Source organism: Dreissena polymorpha, chromosome 12 (genome assembly GCF_020536995.1).
Source record: "Dreissena polymorpha isolate Duluth1 chromosome 12, UMN_Dpol_1.0, whole genome shotgun sequence".
Lineage (NCBI taxonomy): Eukaryota > Metazoa > Mollusca > Bivalvia > Myida > Dreissenidae > Dreissena > Dreissena polymorpha.
Genome location: NC_068366.1, coordinates 36,363,096 through 36,386,934, shown reverse-complemented (window position 1 = coordinate 36,386,934; position 23,839 = coordinate 36,363,096). Strand labels below are relative to the sequence as shown.

Here is a 23,839-nt window from a genome sequence, read left to right as displayed (position 1 = left end):
TTTCTGTAAACAATTGGTGTTTTGATGTAGACAACTGATGTATTGGTGTAGACAACTGGTGTATTGGTGTAAACAACTTGTGTATTGGTGTAAAAAGGTGTTTTGGTGTTAACAACTGGTGTGTTGGCATTTACAACTGGTGTATTGGTGTAAACAACTGGTGTGTTGGTGTAGACAACTGGTGCATTTATGTAAAAAAATGATGTTTTGGCGTAGACAACTGGTGTGTTGGTGTGGACAAATGGTGTATTGGTGTAAATAACTTTATGTTGATGTAAATAACTGGTGTATTGATGAAGACAGCTGTTGTATTGGTGTAGACAACTGGTGTGTTTGTGTAGACAACTGGTGGATTGATGTAAACAACTAATATGTTGGTGTAAACAACTTGTTGATTGAGGGAAACAACTGGTGTATTGGTGTAAACAACTGGTGTGTTGGTATAAACAACTGGTGTGTTGGTGTAAACAACTGGTGTATTGGTGTCAACAATTGGTGTATTGATGTAGACAACAGGTTATTTATGTGAATCAACTGGTCTATTGTTGTGGAAAACAGGTTTAATCAACGGATGTATTTGTGTAAAAAACTGGTGCATTGTTAGAATTTTGCATACATAGTACCTAAAATCTATACTAAATGATAACTTATCAACTAAAAAAGTGTTCTAAAGGAAAATGTTTGCTGAAGTACACTAGCTTAATTAAGTATTGGGTATTTTTTTTACTAACAGTTTTTATGGGTTAAGTCAAGTCTTTTGGTAAAAATGTTTGAAAAAAGTTTTAGTAAAAATATTATGAATTCAGCCACACATTCTTATAATGACACTAAATTCTTGATTGATGCTTTCAATCATTCTTAACATTTATCTTTTTAATGAGCTCAGTTTTGTGTGTATACCATTTTGTCATTATCAAATCATGTGCTGTTTGGCACAAAATTTATGTTGCATCCATGATAAGTGTTTGTGTATCATAACCTCTGTTTTCTTGATAATTAATGAAATACCTTAATGCTAGTTTTAATGAAGAAAAAGGTAAACACAATTAATAACAAGTATGAAATATGTACAAATATCCTGGAACATGCATCAAGTGACCAAAATTAATAGTATCACATTTTTATTAAAATTTTACTGTCTGGTGCTTTTTAGCCTTCGAATTAAGAAAGTAAGTAAAATCACCTGTATGAGAATTATGTGAATGATGTAAGTATAAGAACATATGCACTAAAATCTTATTGGTTAAGAAGAGCTGGAGCTTTTTGAGCGCAGCAAGAAAGAAAAGTCAAAAGGACCTATCATCATAATATGTACAAAGAAGGTTGATATGCCCTCCTGGCTCTCAGCAGATAATTGACCCATGAAAGCCAGAGTGTCCTATAACCATATGTACAAAGAAGGCTGATAAGGTCTTCTGGCTGTCTCTCAACAGATGATTGTCCCATGAAAGCCAGAGTGTCCTATCAGCATATGTACAAAAAAGGCTGATAAGTCCTACTGGTTGGCTATCAACAGAAAATTGACCCATGAAAGCCAGAGTGTCCTATCAGCATATGTATAAAGAAGGCTGATAAGTCCTACTGGCTGTCTCTCAACAGATGATTGTCCAATGTAAGCCAGAGTGTCCTATCATTATATGTACAAAGAAGGCTGATAAGCCGTACTGACTCTCAACAAATGATTGTCACAAGAAAGTCAGAAGTGTCTATCTGCATACATGCATAAAAGGCTAATACATAAGTACATAACAAGCCTTCCCCCACACAAAAAAAGATAATACATTAATAGTATTATTTCCAGGAAGGCAAAGGGGCATGGCGCATTCCTTTCAAAAGGGCATTTTAACGCGCATTTTTGGCAAAAAAGGGCAAACAAGTTTTGTTAATACCTGGTTTTAGGAGAAACATGTAATCAGAGGCAGGTGTGGGAAAAACAAAGAATAAACAAGCACATTTAATGGTAATGGATGTATTTAACTTACTTTAATTAATATTTATATATTTACCTTGCAAGTTCCATCCTGTTGCAGTAAACTGTAGAGCACAACAAACATAATAAAGCAATATAAATATGCATATGAATCTGAATATAAACAGATCCACTAACAAATAAATGAAACCATGTTTGTCTTATCCCATTTTCTACGATAATATTGCAGGGATCGACAAATCCACTCGCAATTACGAGTAGGAATTGGCTCCGGACGAGTGAATTTTCTGGCAGCGCTCGTCCTGCAGAGCGAGTGGCATTTCTGGCCGAAAAGATGAAAATTTTAGTTTTAAAACATTTTTCCCAAACAAAACAGCGTTTAATCGACGATTAAAAAATTTACCGGATGTTGATTATTGAACACTGCGCTAAATGAAAAAAAAGAGTTAAAAGTGTGTTAAAACAGTTTATTAACTTTATTGAAGTTCATGAGTTAACACTAACAGTTCTATTTATAACCAATAGAAAATCACAATAAAACATATTAGTTACTGATTTTTTTCAATAAATTGCAGGTCAAGTACATATTTCAGCAGGGCAAGTGGAATTCTTAGCTACTTGCCTGCAGGGCAAGTTGCTTAAAAACAATTTGTTGATCCCTGTATTGTCAGATTTTTAACTTTGCAAGTAAACTGAACGCTAACGATTTGTAAACACTCGTTTCCGTGACATACATCCACTGAGAAGATTTCTAATAAATGTTGGTATCTAAAACATTTTGTGCATCATTGATTATCACAGGCATTTCATTAATTCCTTCTAAATGTATGATCTAAATCGTTAAATTTAATCGTTATTTGCCATTTTGGCCGATAGTCACATTTTTATGCCCCCCTTCGAAGAAGAGGGGGTATATTGTTTTGCACATGTCGGTCGGGTCGGTCTGTCGGTCAGTCGGTCGGTCGGTCCGTCCACCAGATGGTTTGCGGATGATAACTCAAGAATGCTTAGGCCTAGGATCATGAAACTTCATTGGTACATTGATCATGACTGTCAGATGACCCCTATTGATTTTCAGGTCACTAGGTCAAAGGTCAAGGTGACAGTGACTCGAAATAGTAAAATGGTTTCCGGATGATAACTCAAGAATGCTTAGGCCTAGGATCATGAAACTTCATAGGTACATTGATCATGACTGGCAGATGACCCCTATCGATTTTCAGGTCACTAGGTCAAAGGTCAAGGTCACAGTGACTCGAAATAGTAAAATGGTTTCCGGATGATAACTCAAGAATGCTTAGGCCTAGGATCATGAAACTTCATAGGAACATTGATCATGACTGGAAGATGACCCCTATTGATTTTCAGGTCACTAGGTCAAAGGTCAAGGTCACAGTGACTCGAAACAGTAAAATGGTTTCCGGATGATAACTCAAGAATGCTTACGCCTAGGATGATGAAACTTATAGGAATATTGATCATGACTGGCAGATGACCCATATTGATTTTCAGGTCACTAGGTCAAAGGTCAAGGTCACAGTGACTCAAAATAGTAAAATGGTTTCCAGATGATAACTCAAGAATGCTTACACCAAGGATCATGAAACTTCATAGGTACAGTGATCATGACTGGCAGATGACTCCTATTAATTTTCAGGTCACTAGGTCAAAGGTCAAGGTCACAGTGACTCGAAACAGTAAAATGGTTTCCTGATGATAACTCAAGAATAATTAGGCCTAGGATCATGAAACTTCATAGGTACATTGATCATGACTGGCAGATGACCCCTATTGATTTTCAAGTCACTAGGTCAAAGGTCAAGGTCACAGTGACAAAAACATATTAACACAATGGCTGCCACTGCAACTGACAGCCCATATGGGGGGCATGCATGTTTTACAAACAGCCCTTGTTTTCTGGATAGTCCGTAATCTTGTTAAAATGATGTAAGCCACAGGTGTGCATAGCAACGTGAAATCGTATATATGTCCGCCTTATTCTCGATTCGCTTTTGTTTAATTAGTATTACGTTACAGTAATTGTTTCAATAATAAATTATCTTAAAGACGATTATGATCAAGATACAACTTTTTTTTTCAAAAATTTAATTACGCGTAAATATAAATGTTTTGATATAACTGAATTATGCATGAAATGCACAAATTCCACGAGGATAACATCCAGGTTTTCATTACAAGTCTCCGGATTAACTGTCCACAATTTTATCGTTGAGGAGTACACATTACAGGCCAATTAGTGTGCTTGTTACAACAAAGCCACTGACATCAATTGATATTGACAGGGTTATTCATGCATGACTAATTCACAACCGCGGGAATCTTCGCTGCATTGGGGCCATACTCAGATACAGTCGGCTTAGAAGTTTGGTCAAGCGGCAATTTAGATGTTATCAATAAGGGCGCATGGAAGCCATTTGTATGTCATGTATATTGGTATACTCATGAAAAGGCAGGGTGGCGGCCTTTGGAAAGGGCAGCGTGGCGCTAAATGGCTTTGAAAAGGGGTGAACAAAAAAGGGCATGGCGCCACTCTTAAACGGCCTGGATAAAACACTACATTAAGTGCCATTTATGTGCATAGGACCAATGTATTCCTTATTTAAAGATCAAATACTTAAGACTATAATTCAACTGTATAATCCTTACTTACGTCTGAATGAAAGCACACTGAAAGCCTTAATTTGACCGTAGTTTTTGGTGCTATTTAAATTATAGACAGGGTGGGTGGGCATTCAGGAAAACAGGTTTTTCTATGATTTGGTGAATGGGGCTGGTGCCCTTCGGATTTGGAAAAATCATGCATGGGACATTTACTTTTTATGTCCCCCACCACTATAGTGGGGGACATATTGTTTTTGCCCGTGTCTGTTTGTTGTTTGTTGGTTTGTTTGTGGTTTGTTTGTTTGCCCCAACTTTAACATTTGCCATAACTTTTGCAATATTGAAGATAGCAACTTGATATTTGGCATGCATGTGTATCTCATGGAGCTGCACATTTTGAGTGGTGAAAGGTCAAGGTCATCCTTCAAGGTCAAAGGTCAAATATATGGGTCAAAATCGCTCATTTAATGTCACTTTTGCAATATTGAAGCTAGCAACTTGATATTTGACATGCATGTGCATCTCATGGAGCTGCACATTTTGAGTGGTAAAAGGTCAAGGTCATCCTTCAAGGTCAAAGGTCATATATATGGGGACATAGTGTTTCACAAACACATCGCTTGTTTAAGCTTAAAAAATAATATTTGAGTATTAAAAGTGTTTTAAGCTAACCTGAGCATGAATTGTTCATGCTGGGCTATTGATGTCGACCTATGTCTTTAAGCGCCATTCGTCATACTTTGAATGTCATCAACTGTTAGCTTGATATTGTACTGGAAGCCACATTGTTTTGTTATCCAATCCTGATGAAACTCAATCTTCTCGAAACTTTGTCAGAAACTTTCCCCTGACAACTTCAAAGCCAAGTTGAATCTGGATCATGTTAACCAAAAACTAGGTCACCTGGTCAAATATTAGAAAAATCTAGTTACCTTTCTTAATGCCACATTAAGGACTCAATCTTCATACAACTTTGGACAGAATGTTAACTGCAGTATCATTTCTTTTTGTAAACATTACATTTTGTATGGATTGGTTAAATCACTGGGTCTTAAATTCTAGGATTTCTCATTTTTTGCCCAAAACATGAAAAAAATCCATTTTCTATGGTTTTTTTTTAGCTCACCAGAGCACAATATGCTTATGGTGAGCTTTTCTGATAGCCCTTTGTTTGTTGTGCGTTGTCCATCGTGGGTCGTCAACATTTGCCTTGTTAACACCCTAGAGGCCACATTTTTTGTCCTGTCTTCTTGAAACTTGGTCAGAAGATTTGTCCAAATGATATCTTGGACAAGTTCAAATATGGTTGGTTTGAAAACATGGCCACAAGGGGATGGGGCATTTTTCCTTATATTGCTGTAGTAAAATCTTGTTTACACTCTAAAAGTCACATTCTTAGTCCAATCTTCATAAATCTTGGTTGGAACATTTGTTCTTATGATAGCTTGGATGACTTCTAAAATGGTTCCTGTCTGTTGAAAAACATTGCCACAAGGGGGCGGTGCATTTTGTCTTATTTGGCTGTTATAGTAAAACCTTGTTAGCACTTTATAAGTCACATTTTATGTCCAATCTTCATGAAACTTGGCTGCCAAGGCCTGGGCAATTTCCTTATATTGGCCAAGTTTGAAAATGGTTTCAGAAACATCTAAAAAGTTGCTGAGAGCAGTTCAGTACCCTGACATCATAGGTGAGCGACTAAGGGCCACTGGCCCTCTTGTCTATTATACTATCCCTTACACTCAATTAACATATGGTCGCTTAAACAATGTGTTATTTATCCACAGCATTGGATTTCGTTGGATTTCTAATGTCTTAATATTGTGATAACATTGTGTCTATAAACCCTACTATAACATCCAATTTGCCAGATGGATAATTGGAAAATGCAATTTGCCAGTAATTCAACAAACATTCCTTTGAGTGGTACCTATCTTGTTTTGAGTGATTGTAATACAAGCAGCAGTGCTAGTTATGACACTTAGTAACAATTCCAGTTAAGCTTCTGACAATTAATAAATACCAAACTGTGAAATAATGTGTGCTGAAAATTAAGCAATTTGTACCTCTTCTGTCTTTTATCTGTTCATTCAAGAAGAAAACCTGGTACGACTATTAACAGGGGAGCAAAAATATTGAAGTCAAAATTCAAATGACTTATATTGTTTTTTATCCTGTGGCATAGGCGGAGGGATATTGTTTTGGCATTGTCCGTCCGTCCTTCCGTCTTTCCATCCCTCCGTCTTTCCGTCTGTCCCGAGCCATATCTTGGAAGTGCTTTGGCGTATTTCATTGAAACTTGGTATGAGTATATAAATATGGATAAGAGGATGATGCATGCCAAATGACATTGCACACCATCTGTTAATAATGGAGTTATGGCCCCTTTTCACTTGAAACAATACTTTTTTTGTGTTTCGGTAGCCATATCTTGGACAATATATTCTTGTTGAGATTGGGATTGGCGCCAAAATTCCACCTTAAATGTGACAAAAATATAAAACACTTGTAAACATAGCTTAGAGCTTCAGGAAAACATACCTGGTGTAAAACGATGTAAATAAATCAAATAAAAGACATTTTATTCATGTTTGTTGGGATAATTAATTACTGCATGACACACAAGGATTATGTTACCCATTTTAAATTAATGACATGTCTGCGGCCCAGCAAGGCTATATGGAGAACACATTAATGACACTGGAATAAAGTACACATACATTCATTTTGGCTGCCATAACTTCATTTACCTGAAAAATGATATAAATTGCCATTAATTGCTTAGATTACATGAGAACAGTCATTAATTGTTTCCACTGGTTAACTGGCAGCTAGATTGTGGAGATTTTTATTAATATTTATGTGGTAATTTCTCTGTCCACATTGCCCAGGGAGAATATTATGTGGTAATTTCTCTGTCCACATTGCCCGGGAGAAACATTTTTAACTTATATTTCAATGTGAACAGTTTGTTGCATAAAAGTCAAAAACAACTATCAGCTTTACAGATCTTTCCTCGTTAGTTGATTAGTGCTCTGAAACATTCATTTTAATAAAACGCTCTTATTTAATTGCAAGCTCATGCTTTGTTCCCAATATGCTTATATGGCCAACACTTGAAATAGGGACTGATACTCCTAAACTTATTGTGGTGGTACTACGAGATCTTATGCAGTTAAGCTCTGTAATTTTTAGCTCAGCTGTTTTCTGAGAAAACCTGAGGTATTTTCATAGCCAGCTCGTCCGCCGTCCGTGTCGTTCTAAACCCTCAACATTGGCACTAAAATCAACGTGCTTCCACCTACAACTTTGAAACTTCATATGTAGCTGCACCTCGATGAATACATGCCACACCCATTTTTGGGTCACTAGGTCAAAGGTCAAGGTCACCGAGAATAATAATATAAAAAAAAATCTTCTGACAAGCTTTCATTTATTCAAAACTGCACCCGCAGCAGAGCCTTGGCACCCACTATGCGGTGCTCTTGTTTTTACTCATGGACCGTTTTTTGAACAATTACAAAATGTTTATAAATAAAATAAACATCAGAATAAATTGTAAAATCAGCGTTTTGAATCAGAAGAGAGCATACCAAATCATGTTATTGTTTTTCAACACATATCTAAAGGTTCTTCACCTTGTGTTGATTGCAGCAGATTGCCTAAAAAATTGTCTGGTTCTGTTAACATGTGCTGCTGTCTCAAGAATAAATGAAGTTGATTGGCTATCAGGCTTTATTTATATAAATTTGATCTCCTCATAGCTGAAACAGTGAACACCATCGATCAAACCGTGTAAACATTGTAACCGCAATCATACCGTATTGTAACTGACGGCATTGATTTGTTATAAACATAATGGAACATATCAATTTCTTCAAAAAACATACTTATTCAGGAAATCCTATTATGACGACCATGTCGGATTGAGACCCAATTGTGTAATCATCGAAATACTTTCAATGGATGGTATTTGAATCTGTTATTTTGTTATTGACGTCAGATTTAATTTCAAATCTTGATGTTATTTAAAATTGTGACAAGTTTGCGACCAGACTCAAAGTAGCGGATCATAACATAATAAGCTTGAACTCTCAGAGAAATAGCACATTTAGTAACTTATGGCCAATAGCGACATTTGTAATATAGAATGTGTGATAATTGGAACTGCACATTAGTTTCTGGACTTTCTAGATTATTTCAAAACAGTTTTTTGTAACTTATCATTCATCTTTACAGTTAATGGTCTTTTTATACCCCCACAAACGAAGTTTAGGGGGGTATATAGGAGTGAACTTGTCGGTCTGTCTGTTGGTCTGTCTGTCTGTCTGTCAGTCTGTTGGTCGGTCCGTATTAAGTGTCTGCTCTCTAATTCAAGTAGTTTTCATCCGATCTTCACCAAACTTGGTCAGATGTTGTATCTAGATGATGTCTAGGTCAAGTTCAAATATGGGTCATGCCGGGTCAAAAACTAGGTCACGTGGTGCATTTTAAACATTGAGCATGGTGTCCCCTGTTTTTTTGTGAAGACAACATGCAAAATATTCTGTGTCAATGCAGCATGTGGGGGTTACAATTCGTCACGTCTGTGAAAAAGCTCTAGTTTACATGTGCATTCAGTGAATGGACAAAATTGGTCCAGTTTTTCTTTAAAGACATTCACCATGTCAATGTTTTGCCAAGTGAATCAAGGGGTGTTTGAAGGTTTGTGGAATATTGGGACAAAATAATCGTTAAAATGTTTAAGGAACCCTAGGCTGACATATTTTTGCCAATGGACAGGATGTGTTTGTGTATGAAATCAGAATCACTCTCCATGCTTACTGAAGAGCCAGAAAAAGACAAGCAAAATGTCTTACTGGTATTTTCCTAAAGGCCTGTGGATGCAACATAGGCCATAAATCAGGATCTTTATGAGTCATGTCAGAAAACACTGATTAGTGTGCCTGGTGATTGCCAGAATAGTTTTTTGTCCATACATTACTATCTGAGCTCACCCTGAGTGCTGCTAAAGTCTTATGACTTATCTTTCATACAGCCATCCATGCCTTGTCAGTGTCAGAAGGAATCTTTGGTTAACAGTTTCCAGTGCCAGTTTTTTGGGCCAATTATCTTTTCCCTGCATCTCTAGGATATCTACTGAAATCCCAGCAATGTGTGACTGGTTTTCAGTTATGAGATAAGAGGCTGTCATTCGGTGGAACTGAAAATACCTACCAGTCAGATTTGGTTTGTGATAGAGGGCATGATCCATGGATTTTTGTTTTTTAAGACAAATATTTATAATTTATGACTTAAACTGATGGCCAATTATGATTATAGTTGTGACTTTTTAGCTCACCTGAGCACAAAGTGCTCATGGCGAGCTTTTGTGATCACCTTTTGTCCGTCGTGTGTATTGCATGGTGTGCCGTCAACATTTGACTTGTTAACTCTCTAGAGGCCACATTTATTGTCCAATCTTCATGAAATTTGGTCAGAAGATTGGTTTCAATGATATCTTGGATGAGTTCGAAAATGGTTCCGGTTGCTTGAAAAACATGGCTGCCAAGGGGCGGGGCATTTTTCCTTATATGGCTTTATATGGCTATAGTAAAATCTTGTTAACACTCTAGAGGCCACATTTATTGTCTGATCTTCACAAAACTTAGTCAGAAGATTCATCCCAATAATATCTTGGTTGAGTTCGAAAATGATGCCGGTTGGTTGAAAAACATGGCCGCCAGGGGGTGGGGCATTTTTCCTTATATGGCTATAGTAAAACCTTGTTAACACTCTAGAGGCCACATTTATTTTCCAATCTTCATAAAACTCGGAAGATTTGTCCCACTGATATCTTGGATGAGTTCAAAAATGGTAGCCTTTGCTTGAAAACATGGCTGCCAAGGGGCGGGGTATTTTTCCTTATGGCTATATATGGCTATAGTAAAATCTTGTTAACACTTTAGACAAATATTTATAATTTATGACTTAAACTGATGGCCAGTTATGATTATAGTTGTGACTTTTTAGCTCACCTGAGCACAACGTGCTCATGGTGAGCTTTTGTGATCGCCTTTTGTCCGTCGTGTGTTATGCATGGTGTGCCGTCAACATTTGACTTGTTAACACTCTAGAGGCCACATTTATTGTCCAATCTTCATGAAACTTGGTCAGAAGATTCATCCCAATAATATCTTGGACGAGTTCTTAAATGATGCCGGTTGGTTTAAAAACATGGCCGCCAGGGGGCGGGGCATTTTTCCTTATATGGCTATTTATAGTAAAACCTTGTTAACACTCTAGAGGCCACATTTATTGTCCAATCTTGATGAAATATGGTCAGAAGATTTGTCTTAATGATATCTTGGATGAGTTTGAAAATGGTTACTTTTGCTTGAAAAACATGGCCGCCAAGGGGCGGGGCATTTTTCCTTACATGGCTGTATAAGGCTATAGTAAAATCTTGTTAACACTCTAGAGGCCACATTTATAGTCCGATCTTCATGAAACTTGGTCAGAAGATTCATCCCAATAATATCTTGGAATAGTTAAAAAATGATGCCGGTTGGTTGAAAAACATGGCCACCATGGGGGCGGGGCTATTTTCCTTATGTGGCTATAGTAAAACCTTGTTAACACTCTAGAGGTAACATTTATTTTCCGATCATTATGAAACTTGGTCAGAAGATTTGTCCCAATGATATCTTGGATGAGTTCGAAAATGGTTTTGGTTGCTTTAAAAACATGGCCGTCTGGGGCGGGGCATTTTTCCTTATATGGCTATATATGGCTATAGTAAAACCTTGTTAACACTCTAGAGGCAACATTTATTGTCCAATCCTAATGAAATTTGGTCAGAAGATTGGTCTCAATGATATCTTGGATGAGTTCGAAAATAATTATGTTTGCTTGAAAAAAAATGGCTTTCAAGGGGCGGGGCATTTTTCCTTATATGGCTATAGTAAAATCTTGTTAACACTCTAGAGGCCACATTTACTTCCGATCTTCATGAAACTTGGTCAGAAGATTAATCCTGATAATATCTTGGACGTGTTCAAAAATGATTCCGGTTGGTTGAAAAACATGGCTGCCAGGGGGCGGGGCATTTTTCCTTATATGGCTATAGTAAAACCTTGTTAACACTCTACAGGCCACATTTATTTTCCGATCTTCGTGAAACTTGGTCAGAAGATTTGTCCCAATAATATCTTGTTATCTCAGGTGAGCTACTTTAGGCCTATCACGCCCTCTTGTTGATAAATTATTAGTACAATATTTTAAAAGATAGCTTAGTTGTGTTTTTAACAAAATACATAAATCAAAACAGAAGGAACTGATGTTCATAATATTTTTATGTTACTATGGGTTATATACCATATTACAAGTCATTATTTTAATCTGATGTAACGCAATAAGGTTTCTCGATTGGCGTCAAATTCATTTTTTATCCCCTGCCAAAGGCGAGGAGGTATAGAATTGGTGTTGTCCAACTGTCAGTACATCTGTCGCAAAACAATTGAGGGCTATATCATGATTTCAACATGATACTTCATGGGTGTATATATATCAATAAATAGATTTGCCTTGTACAAGAACATTAACACTACACTTATTTAATAAGAGTTATTGCAATTTTTTATTTTTGTAACTTTTCAGGGCTTTAGGGCTTTTTATCAAATACGCTACACAATTTCAACATATAACTTCATGGATGTGTAAATATCAATGAGAAGAAATTTTATGCATAAAAACAATAACCCTACACTTAATGATTTTTATAACTTAGTGTATATTAAGGGATTTGCACCTATCCATAAACAAAATGAATTATGTGGCTGATAAAAATTCAACAAATGTTCTTGTTGTATATTATTTGCAAATATTGATATTTTATTATATAACATAGTATACTAAGCATTACTTAATAAAATTGTGTATTTTGTTATGTATAATTTGCTTTGTAACTACGACAGAGCTGCCTTTGCAACATGTTCAGAATTGAAACGCCATTTTAACGTTGTCCGTTAGAGAATACAGTTTGAAATGAGGTAAATCAAATGAAAAAAAACACAACTTGTTCATGGACAATAGAGTCAGTCATGTACAAATTTTGTAAATCCGCAATATTCTACGCAACTGTCATACAACACATTGGCACTCTTTTTGTTTCACCGACAAAAAAGATTAAACTTAGTTTACAGGAATAAATTAGTATTGAAATTCACAAAAAAAAAATATTTGAATTATAACAGTGTATGTATTGAGTGTATTAAACTTATTGAATAGATTTTTTTATTATAATTAAAGACGAAGAAAATGACCTGAAATGACTGTTCAGGTTTAATGCTGTTTGCTGCTCATCAGTATCTAAGGTTTGGAGATGAAGTCTTAACAACTTGAATCTTGTAAGAAAGGCCTTAAATTAAATATAACTTTCTAAGGGACTACAAATGCGTGAAAATATGTATCTAAGTGATAACGGGTTAATTTAACAGGGAAAAAAAAACATTTGAAAAGGAAAACCTCAACTTGTCTGAATATCCGGTAAAGCATTAACTGTCATCAACTTCAAAATTAATTAAACATAAAAATAGGATTGTGTGTGCATGTTGTAACTTCATGATGGGAAAAAGAAAAACGCCTTAGACTAAATGGTTATTTTGAAATGTCAAGATTTTTGTATCCGTAATTGTTTTAGACATGAGCGATTTTTATTAATGTTTGTTCACAAGCAGACCTCCCATGGCCACCATTACATAGGAAATATCAATCATATTTCCAGTACTACCTTCTTTATGGAAGTTTGACATAAAAAATGATTTTCATGGTTTTCACGGTCAGTGTCAGTCATTCATCAGTGTCAAAAGTTTTTTGTTGTTGCTTCTGTGAACTTTCAACATTGAAAAATGAGGGAAAAGAGCACTTTGTTTGAATTGTGCATATCACAGCAAAAAAAGTAGAGTCAAAGGGAGAAAACTCTTGAAGATATTATTTTATTTGAACTTTGTATTTGCTTGACAGTGTTTTATCCAACATTTTGGGGCTGGGGCAGGGTCCCTTTGGATTGGGAAAAATCGTTTCATTTTGACTAATATTTGGGAAATTAATGTTGTTGGTTTTATGCTAATTAATGCTTTAAAAATGATAATGGAAGTGATTTCAATATAATATTTTCTAAGGTTCAACTTTAGAGATGAATGACATGCTTAGAGCTGTTAAAGATATATTATTTTTTTGGGAATCTTCAATTTGGGAATTTTAAGGTCCCATTTGGGAAAAATATATACTTTTTTCCATTGGGGATGGGTCCCCCTACCGGACCAAAATTTAAACGAAAAAAAGCACTGCTTGATAAATAGACACTTTCTATCCATCAGTTCATAAAAGCATGTGCTGAATGTATAATTATTAGTAAATACAATAATCTGAACCTTTTATTTTGCCGAGTTAATATTATGTCAAAATTTTTCAAGGGCATAATTGTCCCCTACGGGTGAAACCGGAGAGGACTTATACTGGTTTGCGCTCTGTGTGTCCGTCAGTCAGTCAGTCAGTCTGTCACACTTTTCTGGATCCTGCCACAACTTTAAAAGTTCTTCATATTTGTTCATGAAACTTGAAACATGGATAGATGGCAATATGGAGATTATGCACGTCATATCATTTTGTTCCTACTTCAAAAATTCTGGTTGCTATGGTAACAAATACAAAAATAAAAATGAATAATATTAAAAAAATCTGACAATGGTGGAGTTACACCGGTAAGGGACCATACTGCTTGACAATAGCCTTGTTTAGTTCTACTGGCCACATTTGTAGGCTGATTTTCAAGAAACTTGGTCAGATTATTAATTTTGTCCCAATGGTATCTCGGTCAGTTCATGTGGGATCAGCGATGTAGTCACTAAGTCAAATTAAAGAAAAACCATGTGAACACTAAGGCCACATTTAGTCCAATCTTCATGAAACTTAATAACAACTTTTGTCTCAATGAAACCTTGCCTAAGTTAGAAACCGGGTCCCATGGGGTCATATATTAGGTCAAAATTAATAAAAGTGTTTGACAACTCTTGGTTGTTTGAAAGCATTGTAACCAGATGTTGGGGTATTTTTCCTTAGTTTAAACCTATTTATTTTAGCTTGATTGCATAGAAAGATGAAGGCTTATTTGAAACGCTCTCGAGTCCGTTTCCTGGGACTAGAACCAGTACTTGGTGTCTTTGGAGGAAATCTAAAGAACTTTCCCACAGTGGGATCGAACCCGTGACCTCCCAATGGCTAGGAGGACACCATATCCACTACACTTCTGCGACTACTTATTTTTCTTTATAAGTGTATTGTGAAACTTTTCAAACGTTACCTGCTCAGAACTTTTTTCCTTGGGGTCTCAGGTGAGCACCTTAGGCCCTTTTGTTTGTACTTAGTTTCTTCTGTTAAGGGCATTTTGAAATGATATGATCTACACCATGTCATGGGTGTATGTTTCCACAACTTTATCAATGTCTATCTATGCACAGCTTGATAAATATATATAAATATCAAATGTTATCCAGGTAAAAAAAAACATGAGCCATGTTCTCCATTGGAGACTGATGTCGTGTCATACCTGAAATTAATTAAGGAATATGTAATTCATTTGAAGTGTCTATTTACAAATAATTAAGGATGCATAAATGCTTAATCAAAAGGATTGGGAAATGTTTTGAATGGGTTTTATAGTTTATAAGATTAATATAAAAACATTTGACATGACATATACCATACATAAATGACGTCAATTTGAGACAGATTATTCTTAACTTTTGAGTTTTTTATGTTTTTCTTGGCTTTGGTGGAAAAGGCTTGACAAAAATGAAAAAACACACGAAGAAAAAAGCACTTTTGTTACAAGACAATCTTACTATCCCAAAGCAGATTATATAGATTTGCTTGAGTAAAAGTGACATTTTTATAAAGAAATACTGCTTTCTTCCTCATATAAAATAATACCAGACTTTCCCCCAGGCAGATTGAGCACAGTGGCCCTGCAGTGCCTTGCCTTCAAAATTAATATTGCGCCATTGCGCTTATTTTTTGATCATGGAAAAATGGCAAACATTTGTCTTAACAAATTCTTGAGCAATATTGAACAGAATTTGCTTTTAAAAATGGAAGTCATGATAATACAGAATAATCAGGTACTCTATAGAGACTTAAAGTCATAGCAATGTGGTAATGAAATTCCAAAACCAAATGTCCATGCTAACATTTACTTGATTGCATGAAGCTTTTACAAAAAACGAAATAAAACGTGTCATAGCACGGAGTCATAAGTCATCACAGGCTGTAATACCTCTAAAAACATCCATCCCTACACAGGTGGACACTGCAAGTAGCACACACATGCTTCGTCTCCTGCTGCTGCTTCAGATATCCGGTGTGGTACTTTAATGTCCTCCTCTTGTCGGAGAGTCCGGACATGACATGCCCCACACCCATGTTAGCTAATACAATCGTATGCGAATGCAATAAGAAATGCAATGGAAATATGAATTTTTGCACTAAAACATTAGGCGGTGAGTCTTTTGATTTGTCTGCATTTTGTTTCATTTATGTTTTTTGTTTTTATTCACAGACTTGACTTTGACTAGTTCCCCGATTTCCAGAAAATGACTTGAACATGTTGCATGAAATCTAAATATAAATTAAGTTGTTTATTGGTCGTTGCAAAAGAAATGTACTGTACAGGACGCTTTGTGCAATCAGTATACAGTACAATGATTGTTTTAATAATGAACACACTAAAAGAGCGTAATGATAACGATACAGCGTGTTTGAATTTTATTCAGAGGATCTGTCAGTGCCTAATAATTCGCGAGATACCTTGGTACTTTAATTGAAATTCACAACGAAACTTTTAATAGAAAATAATGTGATTAAAATGTCCGCACTACAAATTTTTTATTTACAAATAAATACACCTACGCCAATTTTAGCCTGCTTTTTATCAGCACAAAGGAATTAATTATGTTCACTATGTATTTGTTGCCTAAAAAAACAGAGCATGAACTATACACAATGCGTGTCAGGTGATGCATGTTGGAATACCTCTGTCCTGATCTGGAGCTTATTTTATCAAATCTTTCAATACAAACGTATGCCGAGATTCATTTGATACTTAAGACGTTTGGAAATTTTTAGGTCCCATTTGAAAAAAATATATACTTTCCATTGGGAAAGGGTCGCCCTACCGGACCCAAATTTGAACAAAAAAACACGCTTAAATTTCATACTACGTGTAGTTTCATAACACTGAAATCAATTAACTGCATGAATATACTGTGAAACTTTGCATTAACTATTTACATCTAACATTCAAATAAGACATCTGTTTTATCATCTTAAGTCATGAAACATCATATAATCACAATTTATTTTTCAACTTCTGCCACACTGTAAGAAAACACTATTTCAGAATGAAACATGAGCCTTGCATTGTTCAAGTCCAAAAAACTTGCATACATGTAATTAGTCTTGTGATAAATAAATCCATTAATTTCTTGGTGGCATATCAGAATTAAGCCACCTCAACGCTTCAGTGTCCTCATTTTTCATTGTCAGCTGTCACACTGCAAGGATAAGACAGTATTCCAGGTTTTGTTACTGTTTTTGTGTGTGCAGGTTTTTCAGTTCAACTTCTTTTTATATGTCCCCAAGTCTATACTGGGGGACATATTGTTTTTGCCCTGTCTGTTTTTGTTGTTGTTTTTTGTTTGCGTCAAACTTTAAAATTGGCCATAACTTTTGCAATATTGAAGATAGCAACTTGTTATTTGGCATGTATGTGTATCTCATTGAGCTGCACATTTTGAGTGGTGAAAGGTCAATGTCAAGGTCATCCTTCAAGGTCAAAGGTCAAATATATGAGGGGGGGTGGACATAGTGTTTCACAAACACATCTTGTTTAATGCTATATTTCATCATGTGCGAGTATTTTGTCTTTTTATTTAATTTTTAAGTTCCCCGAAAATTTTCGGGGAGCATATAGTTGCCAGTTAGTCCTTCCTTCCTTACTTCCTTCCGTCACACTTTTGTTACAGTTTCTCATAGCACCTTCAATACTTAACCATTCTCTTTCATATTTGGCATGTAGGTACCTTGCATGGACTTCTACCTTTTGATGAGGTTTGAGGTCACTGGGATCAAGGTCACCGAGGCTAATAATAGATTTTTCCTTCACACTTTTGTTACAGTTTCTCATACCACCTTCAATACTTTACCAATCTCTTTCATTTTTGGCATGTAGGTACCTTGCATGGACCTCTACCTTCTGATGAGGTTTGAGGTCACTGGGGTCAAGGTCACTGAGGCTAATAATAGATTTTTTCGTCACACTTTTGTTACAGTTTCTCTTATCACCTTCAATACTTTACAGATCTCTTTCATATTTGGCATGTAGGTACCTTGCATGGACCTGTACCTTTTGATGAGGTTTGAGGTCACTGGGGTCAAGGTCAACGAGGCTAATAATAGATTTTTCCGTCATGCTTTTGTTACAGTTTCTCGTAGCACCTTCAATACTTTACCGATCTCTTTCATATTTGGCATGTAGGTACCTTGCATGGACCACTACCTTTTGATGAGGTATGAGGTCAATGGGGTCAAGGTCACTGAGGCTAATAATAGATTTTTCCGTCATGCTTTTGTTATAGTTTCTCATAGCACCTTCAATACTTTACTGATCTCTTACATATTTGGCATGTAGGTACCTTGCATGGACCTGTACCTTTTGATGAGGTTTGAGATCACTGGGGTCAAGGTCAAGGTTTGATGAAAAACATGGCAGCCAGGGGGCGGGGCATTTTTTCTTATATGGCTATAGTAAAACCTTGTTAACACTATAGAGGCCACATTTTTTATTGTCCAATCTTGATGAAATATGGTCAGAAGATTTGTCTTAATGATATCTTGGATGAGTTCGAAAATGGTTACGTTTGCTTGAAAAACATGGCCGCCAAGGGGCGGGGCATTTTTCCTTATATGGCTAAATAAGGCTATAGTAAAATCTTGTTAACACTCTAGAGGCCACATTTATAGTCCGATCTTCATGAAACTCGGTCAGAAGATTCATCCCAATAATATCTTGGACGAGTTCAAAAATGATGTTGATTGGTTGAAAAACATGGCCACCACGGGGGGTGGGGCTATTTTCCTTATATTGCTATAGTAAAACCTTGTTAACACTCTAGAGGTCACATTTATTTTCCGATCATCATGAAACTTGGTCAGAAGATTTGTCCAAATGATATCTTGGATGAGTTAGAAAATGGTTTTGGTTGCTTGAAAAACATGGCCACCAGGGGCGGGGTATTTTTTTCCTTATATGGCTATATATGGCTATAGTAAAACCTTGTTAACACTCTAGAGGCCACATTTATCATCAAATTTTCATGAAATTTGGTCAGAAGATTGGTCTCAATGATATCTTGGATGAGTTCGAAAATAATTATGTTTGCTTTTTGGTCAGAAGATTGGTCTCAATGATATCTTGGATGAGTTCTAAAATAATTATGTTTGCTTGAAAAAATGGCTTCCAAGGGGCGGGGCATTTTTCCTTATATGGCTATAGTAAAATCTTAACACTCTAGAGGCCACATTTATAGTCCGATCTTCATGAAACTTGGTCAGAAGATTCATCCCAATAATATCTTGGAAGAGTTCACAAATGATGCCGGTTGGTTGAAAAACATGGCTGCCAGGGGGCGGGGTATTTTTCCTTATATGGCTATAGTAAAACCTTGTTAACACTCTAGAGGCCACATTTATTTTCCGATCTTCGTGAAACTTGGTCAGAAGATTTGTCCCAATAATATCTTGTTATCTCAGGTGAGCGACTATTGGCCTTTCAGGCCCTCTTGTTAAAAATAATTATTGCTAATTAAATGATCGCTAATTAGTACTTTCCAACTTTAACGTAGCAATTACTGATATAAATATGGATTTGAAAATAACATTTCTGATCATTCATTAACAGACTTTTCTAGGGAAGCAATTTAAATCCTGTATAAAGTACCCATTAAAGGCACTTTTCCAATCAGGGAAACATTAAAATATTCCCAATTGCAGACGAAAAAAAAATCAAAGAAAGGAAATTTGCATCAATTTTAATGTAAAATCTGTTTGCATCATCATGATATTTATACACTTGTAAGATATGTTTGAACCATCATGACATATACATGTATACGCATGCACATTATAAATGCATCATCATAATATGTATGTACCTGCAAGACATGTTTGCATTCCCATTACTGTTATACACATGTATAAGACATGTTTGCAACATCATGACATGTTTGCATTTCAATCTTATTTATCACATGTAAGACATTTTTCCATTCCCATCACATTTATACACATAAAAGACATGTTTGCATCATCATGACAATTATACACATGCATGACATGTTTGCATTCCCATCACATTTAAACATGCTCAAACTCCTCGTTCAAACACATTAAAGTGGTAAATGTTCTTCCGTTATTGCTTTTGTAATATAATGTGTATTGATGTCTTTCTTTATTTTATATTTCCAGAAAGGACAATGGATTGCCAGCAGGAACTTTGTCAATGTTCAAGTAAGTGTAATTATTTGCTACAATCTTTTGCCAAAATTATAATACTTAAAACATAACATATGACAGAAGAGGGACTAAAGTAGACCTACAACCACACAATTTAAGCTGCAATGTGAAATAAGTATTATTAACTAAATGAGCTATGCAATTATGCTGACTATGATGTATGCAACCACTTGGTTAAATTAAACATTAGATTAAGTACGTGAGACATATACTCAAAATGTTTAAATATATTACCTGTAATCAAAAAGCTTAAAGCAAAATATAATGTGATATAAATGTAATACCAAGGTAAAGCAAAGATACGTTGCTCAAACAAATCCCAGACTATGTAACATATAACCTCATGGCTTCAACAAAGCCCAAGCTATGATACTTGTAACCACAAGGGTAAAACAAAGGGGAAAATGATGCATGTAACAGCAATGGGTCCATGAAACAGATACAAGATTTACAAATAATTCACAATTCACAAGGTTTAAACAAAGCACTAGTCTGTCAACAGACTGATAATTTTCTTTTCTTTTCTATTTTGACATTTACTTATTGAGATGTATTGCAATACACTATCAAAGCTCACAATTACTTATTGAGATGTATTGCAATACAATATCAAAGCTCACAATTACTTATTGAGATGTATAGCAATACAATATCAAAGCTCACAATTACTTATTGAGATGTATTGCAATACAATATCAAAGCTCACAATTACTTATTGAGATGTATTGCAATACAATATCAAAGCTCACAATTACTTATTGAGATGTATTGCAATACAATATCAAAGCTCACAATTACTTATTGAGATGTATTGCTATACAATATCAAAGCTCCTTTTCTCTTTTGGCTGAATTATCATGCATTTTAAGCAGATAAGAAAACGTAACTCTGTTTAGTATAAGTACAGTACAAGAAGTAGGGGAGAGTTGTCTTTATAAAAAGGACAATGCAGGGCTGTAAACAGTCTAACAAAGCACATGCCAAGACACATATGTGCTCATGACTACATGGTTCAAACTATTCCCAGTTATGTGTTTACTGTAAATCCACGAATATAATACACCCTCGTGCATAAAACGCACCCCCGAGTTTGGTCAAAACTTATCGGTATAAATTGAAAATCCGAGTAAAATACGCACTAAAAAAATCAGTGTCCGAAATCGGCCATTTCCGAAAAAATGTGTCAATATATTTTTGTGTTGTGAAAATAGCAAATCAATTTGGTGTTGTCAACTATCTGTTACCCCGGTTTATTGATAGGGATGTGTTATAGTGCTGTTGTTATGACAGTTGCATAATAAATATCTCTGTCTATTGTTTATATTACCATTGATTGTTACCGATAACACACGGGCCCCTTGCTGACATCCGGGTCAAGCAGTAATAATTACAAAAGAAAGAAGCAGAGATGCTGTTTTTTGTTTTCACATTTAATTCAATTTGACAATATTCGGGACGATAATAATTATAATAATAATAAAGTAATAAGAAGACAAAATGGTTACTTCCGTTTTTATAGTTGTCTAGATGAATTACTTTTTCATTTTTCGAGTTACAAACTCGATACTTTAATATAACTTAAAATACAATTAAACCGCTCGTGTTTTTCATGATCTCTTAACTTAAAATACGCTGCTGTCATTAAGGCTATTTTGGGAGTAAAAAACAAATTAATTAATTATCACTTTTCAATTAAATTCGGCAATCGGCAGACAGGTGTAATAGACTCTATTAGCATCATAAAACTAATTATTTAATTACCACTCTTTACTTCAGATATGGTAAATATGCAGTAGAAAGATAAATAGTGGTCAGCTAAGATGTATTTATTTACGGGTATTGTCAGTTGTTTTTTTTCATTTGCTAATCTCTTTATACGACTAAGCGTCCAGTCGCTATTTTGTAGGCAGACTAACTGTGTTTTCGAAGTATACAGTGTCTGCACATGAATGACCCAATATTATCCGATAGCTCCTCCCGTTCTCACGTTTCATTCGACAACGTCATTTCATGTGTAAGCGAGCTCAATGTTGATTGGCCAGCTACCATGCGCACTTCAATAACAATAAGGTTAAGCGATGTCTCATAATCGGGTACAGACCAGGTTTCGTTTACTGTTCGAATTACGAACTCTTTCATTAAAACAAAGAGACAAATATAAAAAACTATGTCCGATATAAATTGTGGATGTTTTCAATGAAATTTTACTAGATTTTCGCATTTTCACAAATAAGATTTTTATTGAGCCAAATTCTCAATATTTTCGCGAATGACTCAAATGGCGAATGACAGCGCAAGTCCTGTTGCACCCCTTTGATGTAATGGTGTAGTTCAAAATGGCTGCCGCGAAGCGAATAACAGCGATTAAGTTGAAAATTTGCACAGGAAAAATTTTGTTCTGCTCGAAACTCGTATATTATACGCACCCCCTACTTGAAGAAAAAATCGACAGGTAAAAAAGTGCGTATTATACTCGTAGATTTACGGTTCATTTGACCACAACTCAAGATGTTTACCATATTGCCACAAAGTAAAAAGAAAGCCAAGACAATGATATGATACGTGTGACACCAAAAGCTTGAACAAAAGCACAACAACAGGTTGCATAACATGTAACCACATGGTTAAAACAAAGTTCAGAAAATGTAAAATAACATTTAACCGCATGGTTGCTGCAATTCCTAGACTATTTTACATTTTACCTTGAGTTTAAAACATAGCCTAGAGTATGTTACATGTAAAAAATGTAAAAGCAAGGCCCTGACTATGTTACATTTACATTTACCACATGATAAAACCCTCAGACTATATTAGACATTACCAAAGACAACGCCAGTGTGGCCTATGTTACATTTAACCACAAAATTTAAACAAAGCTCTGACTATGTTACATCTGGCCACAAGATAAAAACAAAACCCAAATGATGTTACATTTGCCAACAAGGTAAAATTAAACTTAAATTATATTACACTACATGAAACCACAAGGTGTAAACATAGTCAAAACTATGTTAACTGTTACCACATGGTTAAAACAAAGCCCAGACTAATCAAAAGGTTTAAACAAAGTAAAGCTCTGTTCCATATAGTCAAAAGGTTAAAACAATGCCTGGACTATTTTATGTGTAATCACAAGGAAAAACCACAGCTTGGACCATATAACTAATCAATTATTAACCCTTTGCATGCTGGGAAATTTGTTGTCTGCTAAAATGTTGTCTGCTGTATTTCTAAAATTAGCATTTTCTTAGATTTTTTTAAAGAATACTATCAGAATAGCAAACAGTTTGGATCCTGATGAGATGCTACGTTCTGTGGCATCTCATCTGGATCCAAACTGTTTGCAAAGGCCTTCAAAATTCGGTTCCAGCACTGAAAGAGTTAAGTTAAAACAAAACCCAGACTTGTTACATGTAATTGCATGGTTTAAACAAAGCCTGGACTGTGTTATAAGTAGTCACACTTAAAAAGCAAAGATCAGACCATGTGATAGGTAACCACAAGAGGACACCAAGGCCCAGCCTATGTGACATTAAAGCCAATTTTTATGTCCCCCACTATAGTAGTGGGGGACATATTGTTTTTGCCGTCTGTTGGTCCGTTGGTCTGTTGGTCTATTGGTTGGTTGGTTTGCGCCAACTTTAACATTTTGCAATAACTTTTGCTATATTGAAGATA

The 23,839-nt window shown here is 35.5% G+C and overlaps 1 protein-coding gene across 5 annotated transcripts in view; it reads left to right on the top strand.

Annotated features, from left to right (window-relative positions):
• The window catches only part of LOC127852152 (transmembrane protein 135-like), a 150,155-nt gene that overhangs the window by 111,261 nt on the left and 15,055 nt on the right, over window positions 1-23,839 (top strand). For all 5 annotated transcript variants that reach the window (XM_052385989.1, XM_052385987.1, XM_052385986.1 and 2 more), the window contains one exon: window positions 20,114-20,155. In XM_052385989.1, the coding sequence (XP_052241949.1) occupies window positions 20,114-20,155 (42 nt within the window). The remainder of the gene's footprint in view (window positions 1-20,113; window positions 20,156-23,839) is intronic.